We start from the raw sequence: 21,673 nt of genomic DNA on the forward strand, positions 1-21,673 counted from the left end.
GGTATTGATGTCATTAACCTGAGAATGATCCTTGACAGCTCAGCCTCCCTCCCCTCACACCATGAACCCATCACCAAGTCCTGGGGGTCTTACTTCCAAAGCATGCCACAAGTACATCCCTTCTCTCTGTGCCCACTGCCACTGCCCAAGTGGTCCAAGTGGCAAATCCCTTGAACTGCTGTAGGAGCCTTTACTATTTTTCTTACCCCCATTACATTCTATTATCCACATAGCAGTAGAAGGGTCTTTTTAAAAAATGCAAATCTGATCATCTCCTTCTTAAAATCTTAAAATGTCGTTCTTAAAATTCTTCAATGATTTTCCAATATTCTGAGTTTAAAATCCAAAATCCTTAATCTGATTCCCAAGGTCCTGAACCACCAGGCCCTACTGTACCCTTGTCTCCTGACATCTTCCAGCCTATCCTCTACATTTCAGTTCTGTTGGCCTTCTTTAAATTCCTCAACCACGTCAAATACTCTCTCACCTCAGGGCCTTTGGACATACGGTTCCAATTCCCTGGAATGCTCCCAGGGAACCCTTGAACTAGTTCCTGCTCAGAAAAGCCTTTCCTGTCTTCTATCTCCACTCTAGGTCTTGTTCCTGTCTACATGTCTAATTTTCCTTTATAGTTATCACAATTCTTAATCATATAGCACACTATATATCACAGGTACCATGATGGTGAGGACTGTGTTTGACTGAGTTACCTCGATTTCACCAATACCTAGCCCAGCGCCTGGAACATAACAGAAGTGCAGTCAATATTTGATGAATGATTGAATGAAAATGAGAACAGAATGAATAATAGACCTGATATAGGAAAATATACAAAACGGAAGATAAAAAAAGGAAAGGAGCTAATAAAGAATAAAAAAGGAGAGAGAACTGAATAATGTATGACATGAAGGTATAAGGAAAAAGGAATAATTTTTTTTCTTATTTTTAATTGTTAACAGCCTACTTAAAATAGTAAAAACTAGTATTAATATTAAAAATAAGCTGCTGAAGCAGTTCTCACCCTAGTCTTTGACAACAACTACCATTGCCTGCCCTCCTCCCCCTACATCCTCCACTTCAGAAATAGAACTGCGGGGTTATATCTGACACCCTAATGAAATAGAGCTCTCACTTCCCTGTCCTCCTCGCAACCTAGCCTGGCCCAGATCCCAAGTTCCCTCTCGACGGTGAAAGTGAGGGAGCCATGGCAGGGCAGGAAGCAAAATGCTCCTTCCGCCTCCCTCTCTCTCGGAAGTGTCACCCTACCTCAGCATACCAAATTTCATGTAATGTTAAAACTCAAACAAATTATATGTCAAACCCAGGAGCTTGCCATCCAAGCCAGAGCCGCTAATCTGCTCTAGCTCTTGTGGTTTGGAGCTTTGGGGAAAATTAAAGAACTTTAACACCAGCCTCCTAAAACAGTTTAGTTCTTTAAACCATAACCATATTTCGGATGGCTTGTAGGGAAATGGCCATGAAAGGGGGACACGTGCAACCACTTACTCAGATTTGTTGAGGGCAAGGCTGGTCCAATAGGCTTCGATGGGAGCACTCACCACAGCATCAAAAAGGACTTCTTGTATCAATTCTTTATCACCTGTTGGGAGGGATAGACTTGAGAAGATGGCTTTGGCTAGACCCCAAATTGTAGCATGAGAAGTGCTCACTGGGCTCATTTTACAGTATCTACAGGCTACTTTCTCCTATGGTGTGTTCCTGTGTTAACCTCCCACCAGCTGAAAATATGAAACAGTTGACACCTGATATGCCGCAACGCAAGGGCCCCCAAAGCATTTGGATGAGATGATAGTAAATTGAGAGTCTTGGATGTCTCACGCTTCAGTTTTCTACTTTCCCTCCCCATCTATTAGTTCATGCCATAGACCAGCACGCCAACTCTGGGATTCGGAGATCAGAAGGCAGCACTCCTCAGTTTGCTCTTTTCATCGCCATTTCTGTCCTCTATCAAAATTTGCAATTCTTCAGGGCCCCGATCTTGGTTGTAAGGGAAAGGGTTATGATAGCTTAAGAACTTCTGGGACTCTTATTTTGTCATTCCTTCCATCTAAGATTTTTTTTTCATTTTAAAGTAGGACATCTGTCCTTATCCAAATGAATTCTTGATAGAGCTCTGTGGAAGAGGCCAAGGAATCAGGAGGATATCATGAATCTAGCAGAGGCGTCCTAAAGCCCTACAGCTTTATCACCTACAGCAGGCCAGTCATCACCTTAGCTGGTGGCCAAGAAGACAGTGCAGCTTTGTTGTAAAAGCAAAAACTCCAAACAACTCACCATCAAAAAGACAATGAATAAATTGAGATAATATATAAATATAAAATGAATAATATATAATTATATATATATAAATCTTAATATACAAAGTAATGAAAATAATGGCACATGCTATATATGGATATATATACATATATCCATATATTAGCTACTGGAACTAATTTATGCTTGTTCAGGGACTGTTCTTGCACTTGGTGAGCAGCAGGCCTGCTGCTGCTTTCTCTCTGCCCCCCTTTCCCTGCCCCCCTCACCAGCTACTGGCCAGTTCTGACTCACTGAGCTCCCTCAGAGGGCACTCTGTGGGAGGAGGGGCAGCAGAGTACACAGTGCAAAAAGCAACATGTCACAGTGGCAATCCCACACCGGACAGAACCAGGAGGCCTAGATTATGGCCTTGGATGAGACAAGTCCTATTTCCAGCCCTTGTTTCTCTTTGTAAAATAAAAAAGCAGATATTGACAGTCCCCTCCCAGTTGAAACATTTTCATGTTACTCAGGCACTTGACTAAATGGTTTGGTAAGGGGAAAAATCCAATGTGAAGGGTTAAACTGAGATTGGTGATCCTGCGTGACTCTTGGTAACCCACATTCCTTTTCCTGTTCCTACAGAAAGCAGACATTTGGCTGGATTTAATGTGACTGATCATCTCTGCCAAAGCAAAGCTTCCCATGAAAACTGAGGGGAAATATGGTCTTGAGTTCACGCACACACCCCCCACCACCGTCCAACCACCATAGGCACACACACATGCATTTGGAAGCACACTCACATTGGAGCAGAGGTTCTTTGCCTTTGAGGTAGAGCTTAATAGCTTCTAGTTGAGATAGATGACGGTGCTCTGAGTGTAGGTCAGTGTTGCAGTAGGACCTAGGAATGTGACATGGCCCAAAACAAGGACATGTATATATTTATGGCATCACTTTCCTTTGCCTTTGAACCAGGAGAACTGGGCAAGGGAATACAGACAACTTGAAATCAAAGAGGGCGATAAACATAAATGCTGAGGAAGAATCATTCCATTCTTACCATTCGTCTGCCAAGGACACATCAGGGTGTTCTAAGTCATGCAGGCCTGGAGGTCAAGGAGAAGGGCATCATGAGTAAGTACTATCTGTGTGGGGGCACTGACCACCCCCCTCATGCCCTCCTGTGCTTCAAATGTTCTAGGGCAAGGCCATGGGGGGTGGGGGTTAAGGGTAGACATCAACCCCAAAGATATCTGCCTGAGAAAAGGGACTTTGCACATAGGAAACAAGTTCTCTTCCCAGGCAGAACCTTCCCCCCACGTCCACCTCACTCAGCCACCACTGCAACTTTCCCTGGCAGTCTCCCAGGAAAGCTTTAACTTCCTGAAGATAAGTGATGCACCAGTGAGTCCTGGGAGAGTAGCTTAGCAAGATGGTGGAGACACCAACTTTGGAGGCCCGTACAGTACAGCCTGAGTTGGGAAATTGGGTGGGCCACTAAACTCCTGTGTGATGTTAGCAGGTTGACTTACTCTTTCTTCACGTGCAAAACAGTAATAATAATAGTCCCTAACTGACAGGTGGTTGTGAGGGTGAAATTATAGGTTGAATGATATGAGATTGCCAGCAAAAATTGCTAGTTGGTACAGGATGCTAAGTTAAAATGAATCCTCAGTCTGGAGAGGTAGCTAGGAGAACTGAGGCCTGCAGGGAATTGGGGAGTTTCTATATATAGAATACCCGAGACACCCTAACTCTGTGAAATCACTCTTTTTCCTTGTGTCTTCATGTGACTTCATTTTGATGGGTCATCAGCAGACAAACACTTCTGAGTGACAACCTCAGGAACTCCAATTTTTGAGAATGTCAGTTTCCCAAGTGACCAACAGTATCTTACTGCACTCAGGATTCCAGTTTCCTCCTCAAATACAAATGTACAAAATAAATAGCAAAATACTAGAACTATCATCACACACTCCTGTTTGATTTTATAGGAAGTAGGCAATGAATTATATAGAATATCATACTATATGACCCAAGTGGCCATATCCTGGCTCCAACACCTTCTGGTTGAATGATGTTGGGAATGTTGCTTCAACTCTTTGACTTATACCAGTCAGAAGATGTCAGTAATAACACCTAACTCACAGACTGCATGAGAGGGTTGAATGGAATAGTGATTAGTCCCTAGGACAATCTATGCATCCATCCATCCTTTCTTCCTTTTCTTGCTCCCTCCACTCCTCCCTCCCTCCCTCCCATTCTTCCTTCCATATATTTACTGAGCATCCACTATGTGCCAGGTACTATTCTAGGTCCTGAGAACATAGCAGTGACCAATACAAAAATCACTGCTGCTCTCACGGTATTTACTTTCTAGCGGCAGAAAAGAGATAAGTAAATAAAGTTAAAATACATAGCCTATCAGTAGTGAGGGCTATGAAGTTAAGAGAGAGAATGAAGCAAGGAGAGGGGGTACCAAGAGATGGGGAGGGATGAGGGAAAGAGTTTCATTGTTAACAGTGGGAGTCAGGATGCTTCACTGAGACAGTGACTTTAAGCAAAGACCTGGAGGAGGTGAGGAGAGAACCACGTAGTAACTGAGGTGCTTGTAGCAGAAGAAACCACAGGTGCAGAGGCCCTGAGCTGGGATCTCACCTTCCTGGAATACTGGGTTAATGATATCAATTCTATATATAATATATTTCTAGTTTCTGTTCTCATCAACCTTCGTCTGCAAAGCCCTCTCTGCCTATATTTCATAGGACCTATCAACTAGACCCTGAAGGGAAGATCTTTTTGATTGCTTCCTCTCTGAGTTCCTAGGCCGCCAAGGAAATATGATTGTTCTCTAACTCTCTCACCTCCGATTTTGATCCTCCTGACAAAATCACACCTACTGTTTGATTGATAATGCTGACAATAATGACATAAGCTCTAATTTATTGAACAAGTACTGTGTACTACATATATATAAAGGTAAAGTGTCAAGGAGATTCAGAAGAGAAACGATTTCAGCAGGTAGAACTACAGCCCATACCTTCAACCTCAGTAGCAACTCCTTACATTTTGAGCAAAATCAGCCTGTTCGCCACCTTTGTCATACCTGCCATTGTCAAAGCAGGTTGAAAATTCCTACATTCTATGGGAGAGCATTCTTTACGGGATAACCTTCAGAAGTGGTCGCCATCCCCAAGAAACTCCTGCCTTCTTTAAGAACAGGGCAGAATGGTAATCAAGCTGTGGCCTTTATGGATGACAAATCCCTCTACTAGTTAGCCCAGGGGAAGCAGCTTTCTCAGGCTCTGTCACTCAGCAAAGCTGGCATGATTGGAAGCCCTCTTATTTACAGAGGACCAACAGAGAGAGGAAGATCTGACCTCATTTGTGTGGATAACCAGACACTCTTCCCCTTGCCTAGGATTCAAACTAATTTCTTGCAGGATGGTTGCAGTTGGCTCTGAAATTCTCTCTGTGTGAGCTCTTAGCCTGACAGCAGATGATAGTGACTAAAGAAATGAAGAAATGATCCAAAAAACAATGCAAAACAACTGTGTGTGTGTGTGTGTGTGTGAGAGAGAGGGAGAGAGAGAAGATGGAGGGTCAGGTCCATTGACTAAGGGAATGAACACAAGAGAGGCAAATAATCCATTAACAATCTCTCCTTTTACTGTTCTGACCATGAGCTATTTCCTCATCTTGACCTCAGATGGCTTAGATGTGAATTTTCTGTCTTCACGAGCAGTGACATCCACAGAGCCACACATGGTTCACGGAGCCAGAAAATTAAAGAATTAAAAAAAAAAAAGATCCCTGAGAATACATCCTGTTGAGTATCTTGCCCAAATCACAAAGTTGCCTGTTTTTTCTTGCCTGTCTCTAGGAAGAGGGAGCACATGATTGATTATCTCTGCAGTGGGCATACTCTGGGTTCTGCCCCGGTCAAGATAACCTCTTCACTCTCCTTCCTGTTCCTTAAGATCTCACAATCAGTTGGGAGACAAAACCCAAAACCCATGAAACAATGCAGGCACACTCAGGAGTAGACCAGAAGGCCATCTATGAAACCTGGCATCTCAGGGACTTCCAATCTCCTTCTTCATTCTCCACTGCATCATTGGAGTGAGCCACAAGGCTGTCTAGCTTCTGGAAGTTCACCAAACTCACTTGTAACCAGCTCTAACCCATTAAAACCCAGCTTGTAACTGACCTTCCCACTCTTGGCCACACTCCCTGAGGATACCCACAAAGAGCACTGGTCTGGTCCAACTCCTTCTCTGTCAAGATGCAAAACAGAACACCTAGGTTGGGCAAGTGACTTACTCAAGGCCACTCTGGGAGTGAAGCCTTTCAGAGGCCAGACCCACTCCTCCCTGTGAGCTGGTGATACTGGGAAAGATAACTTCTCTGAGCTACTAGGTTGTTGGGAGATGAAAAGGACAGTATGGGGGTGAGAGCAGTTTTAAAGTTTAAAGGGCTGTAACAACTGCTACCATTAACTGGGAGTTTCCAGTGCACTGGTGCTTTATGAAGACAAGAAGAGGGACTTCCCTGGCAGTCCAGTGGTTAAGACTCCACACTTCCACTGCAGGGGGTGCGGGTTTCTGACTTACTAAATCATTTGAATGATCACATTTCCCTTGGACCCAGGCTGCCTTGAAACACAAGTGAAATTTGTGGCTCAACTGTGTAGAAGACTAAGGCTCGCACACCTCTCTTTTCTTTTTCTTTTCCTGGGCTTGAGTTTTTACACTAATTCGTATTTTTCTTGGTACTAATTTTTATGTATGAGAAGACTACAGTTGGTGGATGGATGATTCCCATGAGTTGCCTCAACAACTTTGTGGATGAAAGCAGAACATAAATAAATGAAATCATTAGGAAGGCCATCGCTAGTTGGGAGTCCCACCATTCTGAATCAGTCTAGGAGAGCAAGGTAACATCAGGTGGGTAAATGGTTGAGTCACATGTCCAGGGATTGGAATAAGGGTTGGATAGATGAGCAAATTCTTCAGCTAACCCAATAGCTGGCTTCAGGGCTTTCTTCCCACACAAAAGGATAAGATGGATGAAGGCAGCATCTTACCTTCCTCAATGGTTACATTCCCTCGGAAGAAATATTTCCCATGGCCTCTAGAGAGCGCCACACCTAAACTGTGCAGAGAAACAAAGCAGACCTTGAAATCCATGACACTGACTGGAATAGACTTGCAGGTGAACTTTATTTTCTGTTTTCACATTTCCATTTCATGTTCTGTAAACAATTTTTTTCAAGTTTACTTTCAAAACCCCACTGATTATAGTTGGTGTTGGTGTTTCTTAGATTCAATCAGCTGCTTCAGTGTAATATCTGATTGGAAGTGCAACAGCAATGGGCGGCTCCCGCGTGTGTTTAAAGAGGTGTGGCAACTCCTACAAGCCCTTCTAGCTAGCCCTTCTTTTGGATGCTCTTGCAAGAGCTACGTGTCCTGCTCTTCACTACCACCTTATGCACCCCTGCCCTACATTCAGCCACACATGGCTCTTTCCAGACTGTAGAGTTTGGGACGAGGGAAAATTAACCCCTTCTCAATAGCAAAAATGAACACTTCCACTGCCACTTGAACGTAGCCATATGACTGTAAAGTGGGCTTCTCTGCCCAATCTTCTCCCTTGTCTGATAGATTTTTCACACTCTCACACTCTCAAAAGTCTTGATTTAAGCTCCTTCCTTCATTGCCTAAAGTCATAGAGTATGTTTTGATAACACAGTCTCTTCATTTGGTAAACCCACTTAGCAGTCATGTGTTCCATCAACTGCTCTGGCTCCAAATGGAATACACCCATGATCCCTGGCCGTATATGACAACAATGCCACATTTTTTTTTTTTAAGATTAATCTGTAGTTAGTAAATTCTTTCTCTCCTTAGCTCTGCAAGGCACCAGTTCAGGAACACAAAGAAGCCCTACCAAAATAACTTTTTACAAAAAGTGTTATCACACTAAGTTAATAGCAGGAAACTTTAGAATGCCACATACACTTCTGAAAGCAGGCAAGGGGGCAAATGCATTTTTTAGGATTGTTATAAAGAGAAATAACAGGATTCAAAGGCAGACAAGCACAGAACAGTTCAGAGAAATTAAAATGGAAGCACAACATGTAGGGATGAATATGCTACCTCCAAGTGTGAAGGATCATGGAAATAAAAGGCAGCAAGTTAGATGGTTAAGGACCCCGGTAACCCTCTGAATTTATCTATCTACCCTTAGTTAGAACCCCAGAAGCTTCTTTGCTTGATAATGAGATGCAAAGCCATGACAAATTGAGTGAGTTCTCCTAGGTGAGCCTGAACCATCTTTCCCCTTCTGGAAAACAAAAGCAAAAGCAGCCTGGGAAAAGCCCCTTCCTCACTCTTTCCGGCCTTTCGGCAGGGTGTTCGGTTATCTTCAGATGATGAGCTCTGAAAGCGTCAGCAGGTTTTGTACAAACACAACTGATGGGTCTGATGGAATGTCCATGTATTATGGTCAGCTCTACCTGAAAGGAGTACCCTTGATGTCTGTATAATAGTAGTCATTTGTCATCACCAAAACCCGTTTCTAGATTGAAAAAAAAAAAGTCGTAGAGAAAAGAAAACATGGTTAGTCTGCTAGGTGAAGTTTTCAGAAATAAATAAAAATAAATGGACACATTATGATCAGGTTAACAGTACTACATGAATCTTGTTTGAGATAAGTAAAGACAAGAGAAAAATGATCTCAGCGAAAGATATTTACTCCAGATAGAGCTTTCAAAGCTAATTTTTCACAGTGGTTTGTTTTAAATTAAGCAGCAAGAATGTTTGAGAAAAATGTACCCCTTTGTCCACTGTCTTCTTCACCTCCATGGAAAACTTCCCAGTCTTTCTATTCACCATGGCATTTCTTAACTAAAATGATAAAAGAAAATTGGAGTTAGTTCTTCCCAGGGTTACCATACTGTCTGGGACACCTTCCACCCTCCAGCTTGGGAGCACATTTGGTGGCTTGTGTATGACAGAGCTGGGCTGTTTCCCCATTGACTCTTGGGGTACTTTTGCAGTAAGTCTGCATACTACACTCAGACCTCTGAAATGGGGCTTCAGAAGAATAAACACCCAACTGCTCTTGTCCAGGGGAAGAGAGGTTAACAACAATAAATAAATGACCATCAATTTCAATTTGGGGTGCTCGTGTAAACCTCTGGGCAACAATGACTAAAAAAGCCTCTGCAATGTTGACAAATCCTGAGAGTCAGAGAACGGGCCCCCAGCAAATGCTAAAATACTCAAGAAGCAAAGGGAAAAAAAAAGAAGCAAGGGGGACGAGTTACTTTTTCAAAAAGGGTATTGGTCTGTCATGTAGAAATCATTTTTCAAAACATAATCAAGTTAAAGGTATTTTCCTACACAGTAGTTTTTTTGTTTTTGTTTTTTTTAAAAGCCAACAATTTGGAAGACAGAGATTAAGTTTTTCACAGCATGAATCATCTTCAAACACTCTGAGAAATCTGGGCCAGTGAAAGGCCTGGTTGAGGCTGATGGGCAGTGAACAGGGCAACCCTGTATCTGACTTTTGGAGGTCCCATCTGGGAATGGTGAGCCTCCCTCCCTTCCCCCACCTCTGGCTGATCTCTGCTAATTACTTGTGGCCCTTCCGTGAGTTCAGAGAAGGACAGCAGACACAGTGATGAAAGATGTGCCGTCATGGGCACCAATAGGAGACGACGGGAAAGCCATTTAATGAAATAGGAGCAAATGCTGACATGCCACAGCCTGTCAGGAAAGGCTCTTTCCCAGCCCCACGGCTTGTTTTTATTTTCTTATTTTTATTTTTAAATTTTTTCCCCTCTTTTTCTCCTTTGAGGAGCTTGAATAAGATTTGGCTGATAGGGAACTACAGTGCTTGCAAGCAACCTAAATTTGATGTGGGGCTGTCTAGATTTGGGTTCATATTCTCATCTTCTGTGAGAGAGAGTAAAAGCATAATTTTTAGCTGGAGGCATGTATAAAATAAAACATATATTTTACTCTAGATATTTTTTAACAACACATAATGGGCATTTCTGGAAATATTTTCCCATTTTAACTTTTGTGGTTTTGGATGGGGAGAGCTGGTCCTAATTAAGTCTACTTTCTAACTCTTAAGAACGGCTCGATTTATCTCTGACATGGTTTTCATTTTTCCTCTTTCTGGTGCCTGCCTAAAGCCATTTGGGACCTTCCCCTCTTACATTCCCCAGGCAAGTCAGAGATTAGGTAAGCTTCTCCATGCCTCAGTGCCACCCCACCCCCAACTCCCAGTAGCACAGAACAATCAGCGTCAGGACCTGGGAGGGTCCGAGGCCAGGGTCACTAATGCTTTCTGGAGGCAGATACTTAGATGATTAGTCTAGTCTTTCCCTTTTCTTCAGTTATAATGGAAATAGATTACACTTATTGAACATTGAGACAGGATAGCCCTGGAGTTCAGAAATGGACACTGGGGCCAGAGGTTTATGATCTTGACCAAATCACTTACCCTCTCTGTGCCTCAGATTCTCTTCCTGCAAAATGGAACTAATGACAGCACAGACTGTCTCACAAAGTTGTAGTGGGAACTAGATGAGCTAATATGTAGAAGAGTGCCCGGTATTCCCTGAGCATTCAATAGATGTTACCTGTCCTGTACCATCATCCTCACCAGCATCATCATCATCTTCATTATCATCCTTCTCCCTTTTCTTTAATGTCAGACCCCTTTCAATAGTTCAAAATATTAGGATTCAAACTCCAGTTTGTTTGACACAGATATGACCTCATAACTTTTTTGGAAGTACACAGCGTCTATGTTATAAATGTGGTCATTAAATTCAACAAGATCCTAGCTGCCAAGAGAAGTAGGATGCTCCTTCCAAGAACTTCTCTGCAGCTGGGCAGACTCATGCTGCTTCTTCCTCAGCGGGCTCTGCTTGTCTGGTCTTTCCCAGATCTTGACCTATAGTCTGCCCTCTGCTACTTACATACAAACCCCACTGGTGGACACACGGGCATGTGGGATCTTGTGTAGCCTTCACAGAGATGCTTTGTATAGGTTCCAGAATTCTCTAATCAAGGGAGTGCAAATTCCTAGGAGAGAAATGGTGATTTGGATTTTCCCAATCAAGCACGTTGGTAGTGAAGGAATTCATGTCTCAAATGTACCTTATTTCCAAGGAGACAAGAGACCCAAACAGAAGAGACAACCAAAGGCCAACTGGTGAAGAACAAGAGCAATGAACTTTCTGGAGGTGTGGGAACTCTGAAGGTAGACACTCAGAACTCAGTCCTGGGAATCAGATGAAGGTAAAGAACATGGCACAGGCTGGGAATCCGATGACAAAGGAAGAAAAGAGCAAGGAAACAGAAAGCATTTGTCAAATCGTTGTTAGTAAAAGGGGATATCAGCTCATGGAAAATTAACTTGGGCACAGGTGATAATGACTAGACAACTGGGGTACAGATGAGCCAAGTAATAAACCTTTTCAAGTAACTTGCAAAGGAGAAGTGCGAGTGTCAGCCTAGTGTTAACTAGCAGAGGGCCTGCTTCCTGGATGCAGGGACTCCCAAGTATGAATGAGCATCAAGCCTGCCTCCCATATCAGTTAAAATGTAAAGGATGAAAGGATGGGAAGCATGTTGATGACAGGGTTCAAACCTTCTGGGAAAGAAAACAAAAGGATCTTGTGAAGTCAAAATAAAGCAGCTGATAAAGTGAAGAGGAAAGAGAAAGGAAAACAATGGAATGCACCCTTTAAAGTTTCATGATACAGTTTAACAACTGACGTTCATTAATGAGAATGAGGGTTGATGATGCTGAGAATAATACTAATAACAGTTACCACTCAGAATGCTCACTGTGTCCATGCAACCATGTTGATGTTGACACTTTTCACTGCAGTAACACATTTAGTATTCACAACAGCTCTGTGAGGTAGGTACTATTGCCATCATACTCATTTTACTGAGAGAAAAAAAGGACATAAACCAAAATTGAGATGTAGAGAAGATAATTGCTTGCCTGAGACCAACAGCCAGAAAATAGCAGAGGTGGGGTCTGAACCCAGGCAGGCTAATACCTGAACTGCATTCCTCAGGACTGTGCTAGCTTGCTTCTTGGTAGAAGCAGGTTGAAAGGGTAGGACATGTACATCAGGTGCAGTACAATTAAAAGACCCAGACGTGAATCCTGATGACAATGTTTAGAGAACAAGAAGATATAAAACTCTACCAGGTCACTGAGCTGACACAATGTCAGGTCACCGGCACCTGGGAAAAGACAATGGATGAGGAAATAACTTTTTATCAAACAGCAAAGTTACTCTATCTGAATGGGGTTTAAAAAAGACTGAGTCCAGATGAAGAAGGAAATCGGTTAAATTTCTAAAACAGATATGACTCTTGCATTTTATAGGCAAAGAAAAAACTCAGAGATTTATGCTAGCTGAGACATCCAGGTTGCAGAGGATGTGAAGAGAGGAAAAGCAAGCAGTAAGAGGACTGTGATGCCAGACATATTTCTGAAAGCACGAGAACCCAGCCTGCAGGTTTCAAATGGTTCCCCTCAACATCCCTTTGGAAAGCAAGACAGAGGGAGGGATAGAAACACTGCTGACTCAATGATGAAGCTCAAGAAAGGACTCCAGACAAATCAGAGAGATGCAGGCAGAGAAACATAGCCTGGGCACGAAGAATCCATAGAGAAAGGGAAGAGCAAGTGTCCAGATAGGAACACCTGGGAAGTTAGGATTTAATTAAGGACAGTCTGCCTGCATTCACAAAAGGTGGCATGTCTAACAAATCTGATTTATTGAGGAAGGAACAAGAAGACTGACGGGGCCTAGTCGTGGGCATAAGGAAAGCCTTTGATACAGTCCCACAGGCTGAATCTGTGTAGGAAACAAGCATGTGTTACTGCAGTGTGGCCTGGAAAGGGGAAAGGCTGGGGCAGCCCTGGAAACAGGGTGGCCAACCAAGCAGGAGGAGAGCGGCTCTGCCAAGCCCTGGGCTGACACCCTCACAGGTGAGTTCTGGCCCTGACTGTGCAGCTGCCCGGCGAGGCTCTGGCCAGGCTCCCCTGAGGGAGACAGATCCCATTAACGGCACTGAGGAGGAGTCTGGATTAATCGGGTGCAGAAGAGACTAGAGCTTAGAAAGGGCTGGTTTTAGCAGATTGCACAAAGCAGGCAGGGTGGCTGGCCCGTTTGCAAGTGGACCTACGGGTGGGAGCATTACAAAACTCCAAACAGGTACAAGGGCCCGTGGTCTCCGCAACCCTCTGGTGGCCAGGTGTCCCTCTGGTGGGACTCTCGGCTGGCTCCCAGGCAGCCTCCAGGTACAGAGGAGGGTACAGTGGAGCTCCCTTCTCACCAGGCTTGAAAACAAATCACTTACCACATCATCGCGGTCCTCCCACTCCACCTCAGAAAGGTCAACACTACTGTAGTTAGGTTTCCTCCGCTTTTTCCCTTCTTCATACTGGCAGGAGGGGAAGAAAAGAAAACAAATGACAAACAAAGAAAACATTTCCGTGAGATCACTGGCCAGGGCAACCTTCATCACCCGAAGTCCTGGTTCATGCCTGAGGACTGTGAGTGGAGGGTACTAGTGAGAAGCCCAGCAGCGGGGGCGGTCCTGGGGTTTCTGCGGCAGGAAAACCAAGCCCAGTCACCTGTAAACATTTGCTCCCAGCTAGGGGGAGTATACAAGCCAATTCTTTTCTCCCTATGAACTTACCTAGTGGACTCCTTACCTCTAAACATGCCAGATGCAAAGCAAAGCTTTTCCCCTCCTTGGACATCCTATGTGTGGAATGCAACCTTCCTCCTCAATTCCAACACTTTTAAAGCCCACCCCTTCAAGACACAGGAAAGGGCATCTTACATAGTTTACAAAAAATCTAGTTATATCCCTCTGTGTTTTATACTTCTCCCATCCCTACCTCCTGCCTCATACCTACCTCATACTCCTTGGCCAGGAAACAAAAGTACTGATCTCCAGATTTGGGCTCAACATCCTGGTAACATTTCGCAGACACACAGTCTTCTACTTGCTATCACCCTGACCACAGCAGTGCTGAGCTAAGCACAGCTACTTTACCTGGAGTACATGTGGGTATTGGGAATCACTACCAGATTTAATGGCCATTAGGGCATTTCTCTGGAAAAGCTGATGAGTGCATTAATAACAGAGAAAGTGGTTTCAGTTTTCTTCCCCCTAAATCACTGGTGTTAGTCACCTGGCAAGCCTACATTTTATCAACTGGACAGTCCTGTGTCTGGATGTTCCTGTATCTAGGGCCTTTAATGCTGTGTTTATAATGTAGGAAAGTCTGCCCTCTGCTGCAGGCTCAGGATAAGCAACCCCTTTGCCAGTTCATAGGATATGGCTGATGGCATATTGGAAAAAATACATATGTATGTATAGTTTTTTTCTCTTTTCCTTTTATTTCTAAATTAGTCATCTTCTGATTTAATTCGTAGGATTCTAAATGAGACGCAGCATCACTCTAGGTGTTTTAAGAACCCCAAACCACAGGTTACCATTTTGGACACTGCTCGGCTACCATGGAGACAGGTGCTGAAGGCACATGGTGTGGAAGAGAAAATCACTGCTGGTGTACTGAACCAAACAGGTCCAAACCGGCCCCCAGTGGAATCTAGGGGAGAGTGGCCAGACAGGGTAGGTCTCCCGTCACTGTGAGGCCAAACAGGGCCCAGTGGTTTTCCTGCCATCTTGTCTTCCCTCAGGGCTGCATTTCAGGAACTCTGAGATGTCCTTGGAGAGCACCCACCCTCACCACCCAGGAAGGCTGCCTTGCCTCGAAGGGGCAGTGGGCTCTGACAACCTTGGTCCACTGCCCTTCCACTCCCTTCTCTCAGGTTTCCAATTAACAGACAGTCACGGTCAGTTTTATGACATCAGATCCACTCCAGATGAAGGGGAAGCGAAGTGGTTCCCTCAGAAGCCACTGTAAACGATAGCGGATTCACAGTTGGATCCTGTTATGGAAAGTTCACTGTGCATAGAAGCTGTGGTCCTCAAGAGAGTCAGGCTGGGGCTGAGCCTGTGGGACAGGAAAGAGGTCAGCAGGGTTGTCACCCTCTTCTCAAGGTGAGGAGGTGTGAGGGGGGAGGGGCACACGATGCTGAGAAGCCCACTTGTCCCCCGAGGAGCTAGAGTTGGACATTCTTGGACCTCTGTTATCTGTGCTAATGGCCCTCAAGTCCTATATTGGTAAGAACCATTCCTGGGAGCCACTAGGCATCCCAGAAGTTCCTACAGCCCAGCTTCTGACCATTAAAGGCAGAACTTTCACAGTTTCTTGGGTAGCCTAGTGCTAGATATATACTGTCTTTTGGAGGAAGTTCTTCCATTGGTCACTTCAAAATCCTCCTTTATTCACTTATTCAACATACATTTATTGGACACCTAGCAAGCACAAGGTCCTAAAGAGATAAGTAAAGTCAATTAAACAGTGCTTCATTCTTTCCCAAGGACTTGTTTGTGGTTTATCACTCTTAATTCTGCCTATCTACAGTCAATTTATTGCCCATGATGCCTGTAGCAAGTTAAATATCAAACTAAATAGCAAGTTAAATAAGATCACAGAGCCAGTATGGAGGAGGACACCCTTACCTACCCACAGCCCCTGACCAAATTTTCACGGCTAAGCCTCATGTCATTTCAACCGCTGCTAAAGAAATTCAAAAAGACCCCCAAGGTCCTTCATCCTCAGAGAAAGTGTTCCCCTGTCTTTGTTAAAAGAGGAGAGCACGGTGGTTCTGCCACTTACTGGGCATGTGACACTGAGCAAGGCACCCAGCTGCTCCAAGTTTCCTTTTTCTCAACTGCAAAATTGAGAAATACCTCCACAGCCAAGGTAGGTTGAGACAATTAACTAGGTACTGTATGTAAAATGGCAAGCACATCCCTGGCACAGCATGGAATAAACCCTTAATATGCATGTAGCTAATGTGAGTCCTGAAAAAGCCATAACCTTCTTGATGAAGACACAGGCTCATTGTATACAATCGGCTACTATGTCATTTCCTTGACATGAAGGAGACCATTCAATAATTTGTTGGGTTACTATTGTGCAAGCCATAGGGAGGCAGAAGATGTTTGCTGAAGATGATGGTGCCAGACCGTCACACTCATATGCCTCCTCTTGGTATGTAAGATACTTGTGTAGTAAACATCAGGTTGGGACTCAAGACTCTCCTGGCAGAAAACTTCATAACTGTGCTAAAGAACCCAAGTCCTTTTAGATGACACGTGGCAAAAGTGGAATCCACAGACATAGATCCCTTGACTTTTGACCATTCCTAGATACCTTCCTTCATTGTTGGTAATAACCACTCAAGAAATTCAGTGCACTGCACTATTGGTATTCAAGAAACTGGCAGAGATTAGAGAGTGAGGGGAAGGAAGATTTCCCAGCATACCAGTCTGTAAATCACCATATTCCAGTAAGTCTCTACTTTAACTGCATTGAAAGAAACAGATGGGACTGGGGATACCCCCTCTGGAACTCTACTTTAGGAATGCCCCTCTACGATGTCTGCTTAACCAGTGAAATAGGTATGAAATACTTTCTATTTGGGTCTTTATTAATGAGTGAGCTCCTTTAAAATATAAACAGTAGTGTCCCAGAGTGACTACTCTGAGTAAGAAAAGAAAAACTCAGTAGGCTGTTGCATAGATAAAACAGGTCAAGGACAATGAGTAAACTCCAGCATCATGACCCTAAATCCACCTAATCTTTTCTCCCATTAAGAAAACTTACTAGGCTTCCCTGGTGGCGCAGTGGTTGAGAGTCCACCTGCTGATGCAGGGGATGCGGGTTCGTGCCCCGGTACGGGAGGATCCCGCATGCCGTGGAGCGGCTGGGCCCGTGAGCCATGACCACTGGGCCTGCGCGTCCGGAGCCTGTGCTCCGCAACAGGAGAGGCCACAACAGTGAGAGGCCCGCGTACCGCAAAAAAAAAAAAAAAAAAAAAAAAACAACTTACTAGATGGCTAGAGACTAGACCTCCACTCGGAAGACACCTGGGCTGTGGACCACCACCACCCAACCCCCACATTTTCCAGGGTAATCACCTTGGCTTTCCTACAGGGAATCCCCTTGGACCCCACACTCAGTAAATATAGTTCTAGCGAAGGCAAGACCATCCTGGTTCAGAAGGAAGCCAGTGACCTGAGTACGTGAGGGACACCCACAACTCTCCAGGACACAGTGACTCGTTCAGGATTGGGGATGTAACTCATACCAACCCAAATGAGACTCAGTCTGGTATGCTTTCCTGGATTTATCCAGAAAAAGTAGCTCTCCATCTACTAGCATCACTAAGGCAGTAGGATGCGAACTTGAGCTCCTTGTGGCCATCTCTGCCACTACTTGGAGAGAGCCTTCCTGAGAATGAAACCAGTGCAGAGGAGGCAGAGAAAGTACATGAAGAGAGTCCTGAAAGCACGGTGTGTGTGCCTGGATCAAGCTGTGCCTGAAATCTTTATACCCTTGGGTGTTGCCCGTACCAACACATTCTCTCCACATTACCCACCTTCCCTTTATTTAAAGATTTTTTTTAAGCTGGCTTGGGTTTCAAGTGTAAGTATTCATCAGAGTTCCAACTTGTATATATTTAGTATCTTTACTTTTTTCTTTTTAAATGAACCATTTTTAAAGTACATTTTAAGTGAACTATTCACAAACTCTGGTACTTTAATGATTATTTAGAAACACGTGATTTGCAAAATACCTCACTACTAATCAAGATAGTCCACTGTGTTTGAGCATGGCTTATCCTCTGTACCTGCTTTCCCCCGGGAGGACATAGGTGTGGCCACAGTGTCAGAGAGTGACAGAAAAAGAACTAAACCCTCGAACCTCTGACTCCCAGGCCAGATCGCCCCTCTCCCCTGGGATCTGGCCTGGGACGAATCCCAGGTCCCCCAGCCCCACTCCCTCCTTCCCTTCGTGAGGATCTCGTTACTGGGGCTGAGGCATCGGATATGGCATTTGTTAGTGTATCTATAAACTGTAACTTCCTTTGAAAATATGATTAACGAATTGCAAACGGTTTCCAAAGGTTTATAAACAGATACTTTGAGAGCCACGGGTAGGTTTGTAGTTTTTGGTGCCTGTTTTATGAAAAAAATATGTGGGGGAGAATTTAATAAGGAAAGATATTCTGTGCTATGAAATACTTTGAGGTGGAGTTTCAAATAAAGGCCAGATGTGGTGAACACACAAACCAGCCTGTGGCCTAGGAGGATGGGGCAAGAAGGGCACCTATCTGAGGAGCCAGCAGAACCATCGGGGGTCTGCCGTAAGTGCCAAAACCTTTCTGGCAGTGTTTAATTGTCTGGATGTGAGTGCCCCTTTGTGTTACCTACAGACTGATTGTGGAAGCAGAATGCGATGGGCCGAGGTGATGGCCATGTTCATGTGGGTTTGAACAATACAAAAATGCCTTTGCTTTCTCTGTGTTCCTTTGGGAAGGACTAAAGGAAGTCAGCTACACACATCCATGCAGCCTCTGTGAAACAAATATTATGTGTGCTAATAATTGATAAACAGTACGTGCTGTTCCATGCTGCCAACAGGAAGGAAGGAGTTGGGGGTGGGAGGCCCACAACTGGAGAGGAAGAGGCCTTGCCCAAAGCCAATGCCATCTGGAGAAGGGGTGTGGCCAGGGGCTGGGAGCCAGCCTTTGTCTGGGCAGATGTTTCTCTTGGGAGGCAGTCACGGTCCTCAGCTGGTGAATACCTTCACCACCTCCTCCGAGGCCCTGAGTCTCCTCTTGTCTCAGAGGCTGAAGTGGCCATTTCAGGAGAAGGAAGGGAGGCACATCTTCTTTCCTCCGTGTACAAAAGAGGAGGACCTAATGGCCACTGGGCTCTTCATTCCTTCACTCTTTCATTCAATCACTTGTCCATACGCATATCCAAAAATACTGCTGGACACCGATTATTTATCAGGCCTTGAGCAAGGCCCAGGTGAGCCTTGGGAAAGCATGGAGAAGCTGTTTGAGGAGGATCATCTTCCGCCCTCCAATTGTAGATCACGGTTCACCAGACCAGTAAGGAGAGCAGGGAAAAGCCAGGGCCCCAGAGGGAAACTCTGGTTCAAATCTGGTCTACACCTACAAGCTGTGTGCCCAGGGCTAACCTGCGCTTCTCTGAGCCTGCCTTGCTCCTCTGTAGGATGGAGGTAAGAGCACTCAGCTCACAGGGCTGCCACGAGGAACAAATGGGCACAGAAATGGTTGAGCACAGCAGACGTCCTGACAAACAGGGCTGGGGCAACCTGCCACCCAGACAGCACCAGTAAGTGCTGACGTTGCCCCGACTAATGAAATAGGGCAATGCACGTCAGCATGCTCACCCCTAGAGACGACGTTCATGGGGTAAAATGGTTCTTAACAGTACAGCTGTTTATTAATACTTCTAGTCCTTTAAAGAGGCAGTTCAGCTTGGCTCAGGGGCCCATTCTTCTCAAAGTCAAAGGGAAGGGTCTCAAACAAGGACGTGGTCCCAAGGCCAGGTGGCCAGATGGGTCTGTGACAGACTGATGGTCTCTTCCCCTAGAATTTGCAAATCAAGGTCTCTGACTGTCACAGCATGTCCTGCCCCAGAGGAGATGGCCGTAGGGAAAGGGAGTCTCAGTGGTATCAGCCCCTGCTCTACTGGCTATGGTCTAAATGGTTTAAGTGTTTACAGTTTTTTAAGATCCCCCCCACCCCAGTTGTTATACATGTAACAACTGCTCATTTTAGAAAATTTGAAAAATAATGAAAAGTGCAAGAAATGGAAAAAAGATTGCCCTCGCTACCACAACCCAGGGATCGCCACCCGACATTCTGCTATCTTTCCCAAAGGGCAAGTATTTTGAAGCGGTTACTGTTTTCAGTTTTCTAAGCTCATTGTTTCTCCAGCAAGGAATTTATAAAATGTAGCAACCAATCTGTTCTGCTTTCCAAGTGACTGCTTTAAAAAAAAAAAAGCAAATTTCTTTTTTTCTGCTGGCTAGCTTCCCCCTCAACTCCCTATCATTCTTCTTGAAGAGGGCATTTCTTGTGCCAGGCACGATGCTAAGCGCTGTGCGTGTATCTCCTGCAATTCTCACAACTCCAAGAGAGGAGTAATTCTTCACAGACAGGAAAGACGCAGAGCCCAGGGATGTCGGTCACACAGTGGCATGGCTAGCAGGCACTGGAGTCTGATTCCTTCCCAACTCTGCCTGCTTTCTGAGCCTCCAGTCTTTACCACCCTCTGCACTGCCTCCCTTAGCTGGTCCCTTCTCATAACTCACTAACTCAGGGCAATCACTGATAGCACTTCAAGTAGCCAGCATGTTAAGGGTGGCAGAACCGCCTTGGCCAAATCCCACCGGCCATTCATGTCTCTGTTAACAGCCAACTCACTGGGGCTGCCTTGAAACTAACCTTGATGGCCAGGGGTGCAAGGATCAGCTTTAGGTTAAGAACAAGTACAATATTGTGTGAGTACGGTAAGTAAGGATCATGCCACATGTCTAACATACAATATCGTATTTACATGATGCCCAATAACCAATATCCAACTCGAGGCCTCAGAGAAGCCTGGTAGTACCTGATGGTATCACTGATAAAGGATTTCCAGCAAAAGTGTGACCCTCTGATTGTGTGACCCCACCACAGCTCAGATAAGACACATGGTTGGATGTCATAGGCACTATGGCAAGAGAGAAATTCTGATGAATCTGTATTCAGAGCTGAAATCCTTTGCGTTCATGGGAAGATGAGTCGCCCAGATACACCAGAGGGAAACAGGGCCATGAGGGTGTGTATAAAGGCAGTCAGAAGGTGGGAGAGAGGCAACAAGGGCATGCCGAGACAACAAGCTTTTCCCTTTTTCTAAAAGGTACTGTGCTCCTATTAATGAATGCTTTTAAGTGTCTTGAAGATGAAAAGTTATACATGCTCTCCTAGTGTGATTACAAAATCCTTTTGATCGCTGTGAAACTATAACAGCTCTGGTGTTTTTTTTTAAAAAGAACAATTAACTGGCCACTTTGAAAATCCGAATGACCTTTATCTTAAACAGTGTCCTCTGAGTCGCTGGAATGAGTCACACACACTGTGAGTGGGGAGGAGGTGGCCAGCCCCACCACCATCGTTTTTGCAGGTCAAATGTGGCTTACTACACAGAGGTTGGATTTAAATTCTCCTTCTCAAAAAGCCAGTCTGTCTTGTAATAGCAAGCTAGTCATAAACATGAACAACACACTGAGTGGCTGGGGTGGGAAGAACTTGCTGCGCTAGCAAAGGGACAGGGGACGGGGACTCTGATGGGACAGGAGAGAGGCACCTTCAGACCTGCTGACTCAGGTGCAAGAGTGATGCTAAGAAAAG

General features: G+C 44.7%; 1 protein-coding gene across 1 annotated transcript in view; it reads right to left on the reverse strand.

Moving 5' to 3' along the window:
- Positions 1-21,673, reverse strand: part of CACNA2D3 (calcium voltage-gated channel auxiliary subunit alpha2delta 3) — a gene marked incomplete at both ends in the record, with an annotated part of 803,480 nt that overhangs the window by 162,181 nt on the left and 619,626 nt on the right. The window contains 7 exons of the mRNA XM_079712407.1: positions 1,507-1,600; positions 3,066-3,163; positions 3,323-3,368; positions 7,349-7,416; positions 8,780-8,841; positions 9,099-9,170; positions 13,671-13,754. Of these exons, the coding sequence (XP_079568533.1) occupies positions 1,507-1,600; positions 3,066-3,163; positions 3,323-3,368; positions 7,349-7,416; positions 8,780-8,841; positions 9,099-9,170; positions 13,671-13,754 (524 nt within the window). The remainder of the gene's footprint in view (positions 1-1,506; positions 1,601-3,065; positions 3,164-3,322; positions 3,369-7,348; positions 7,417-8,779; positions 8,842-9,098; positions 9,171-13,670; positions 13,755-21,673) is intronic.

This window comes from Hyperoodon ampullatus, assembly GCF_949752795.1.
Source record: "Hyperoodon ampullatus genome assembly, chromosome: 10".
Lineage (NCBI taxonomy): Eukaryota > Metazoa > Chordata > Mammalia > Artiodactyla > Ziphiidae > Hyperoodon > Hyperoodon ampullatus.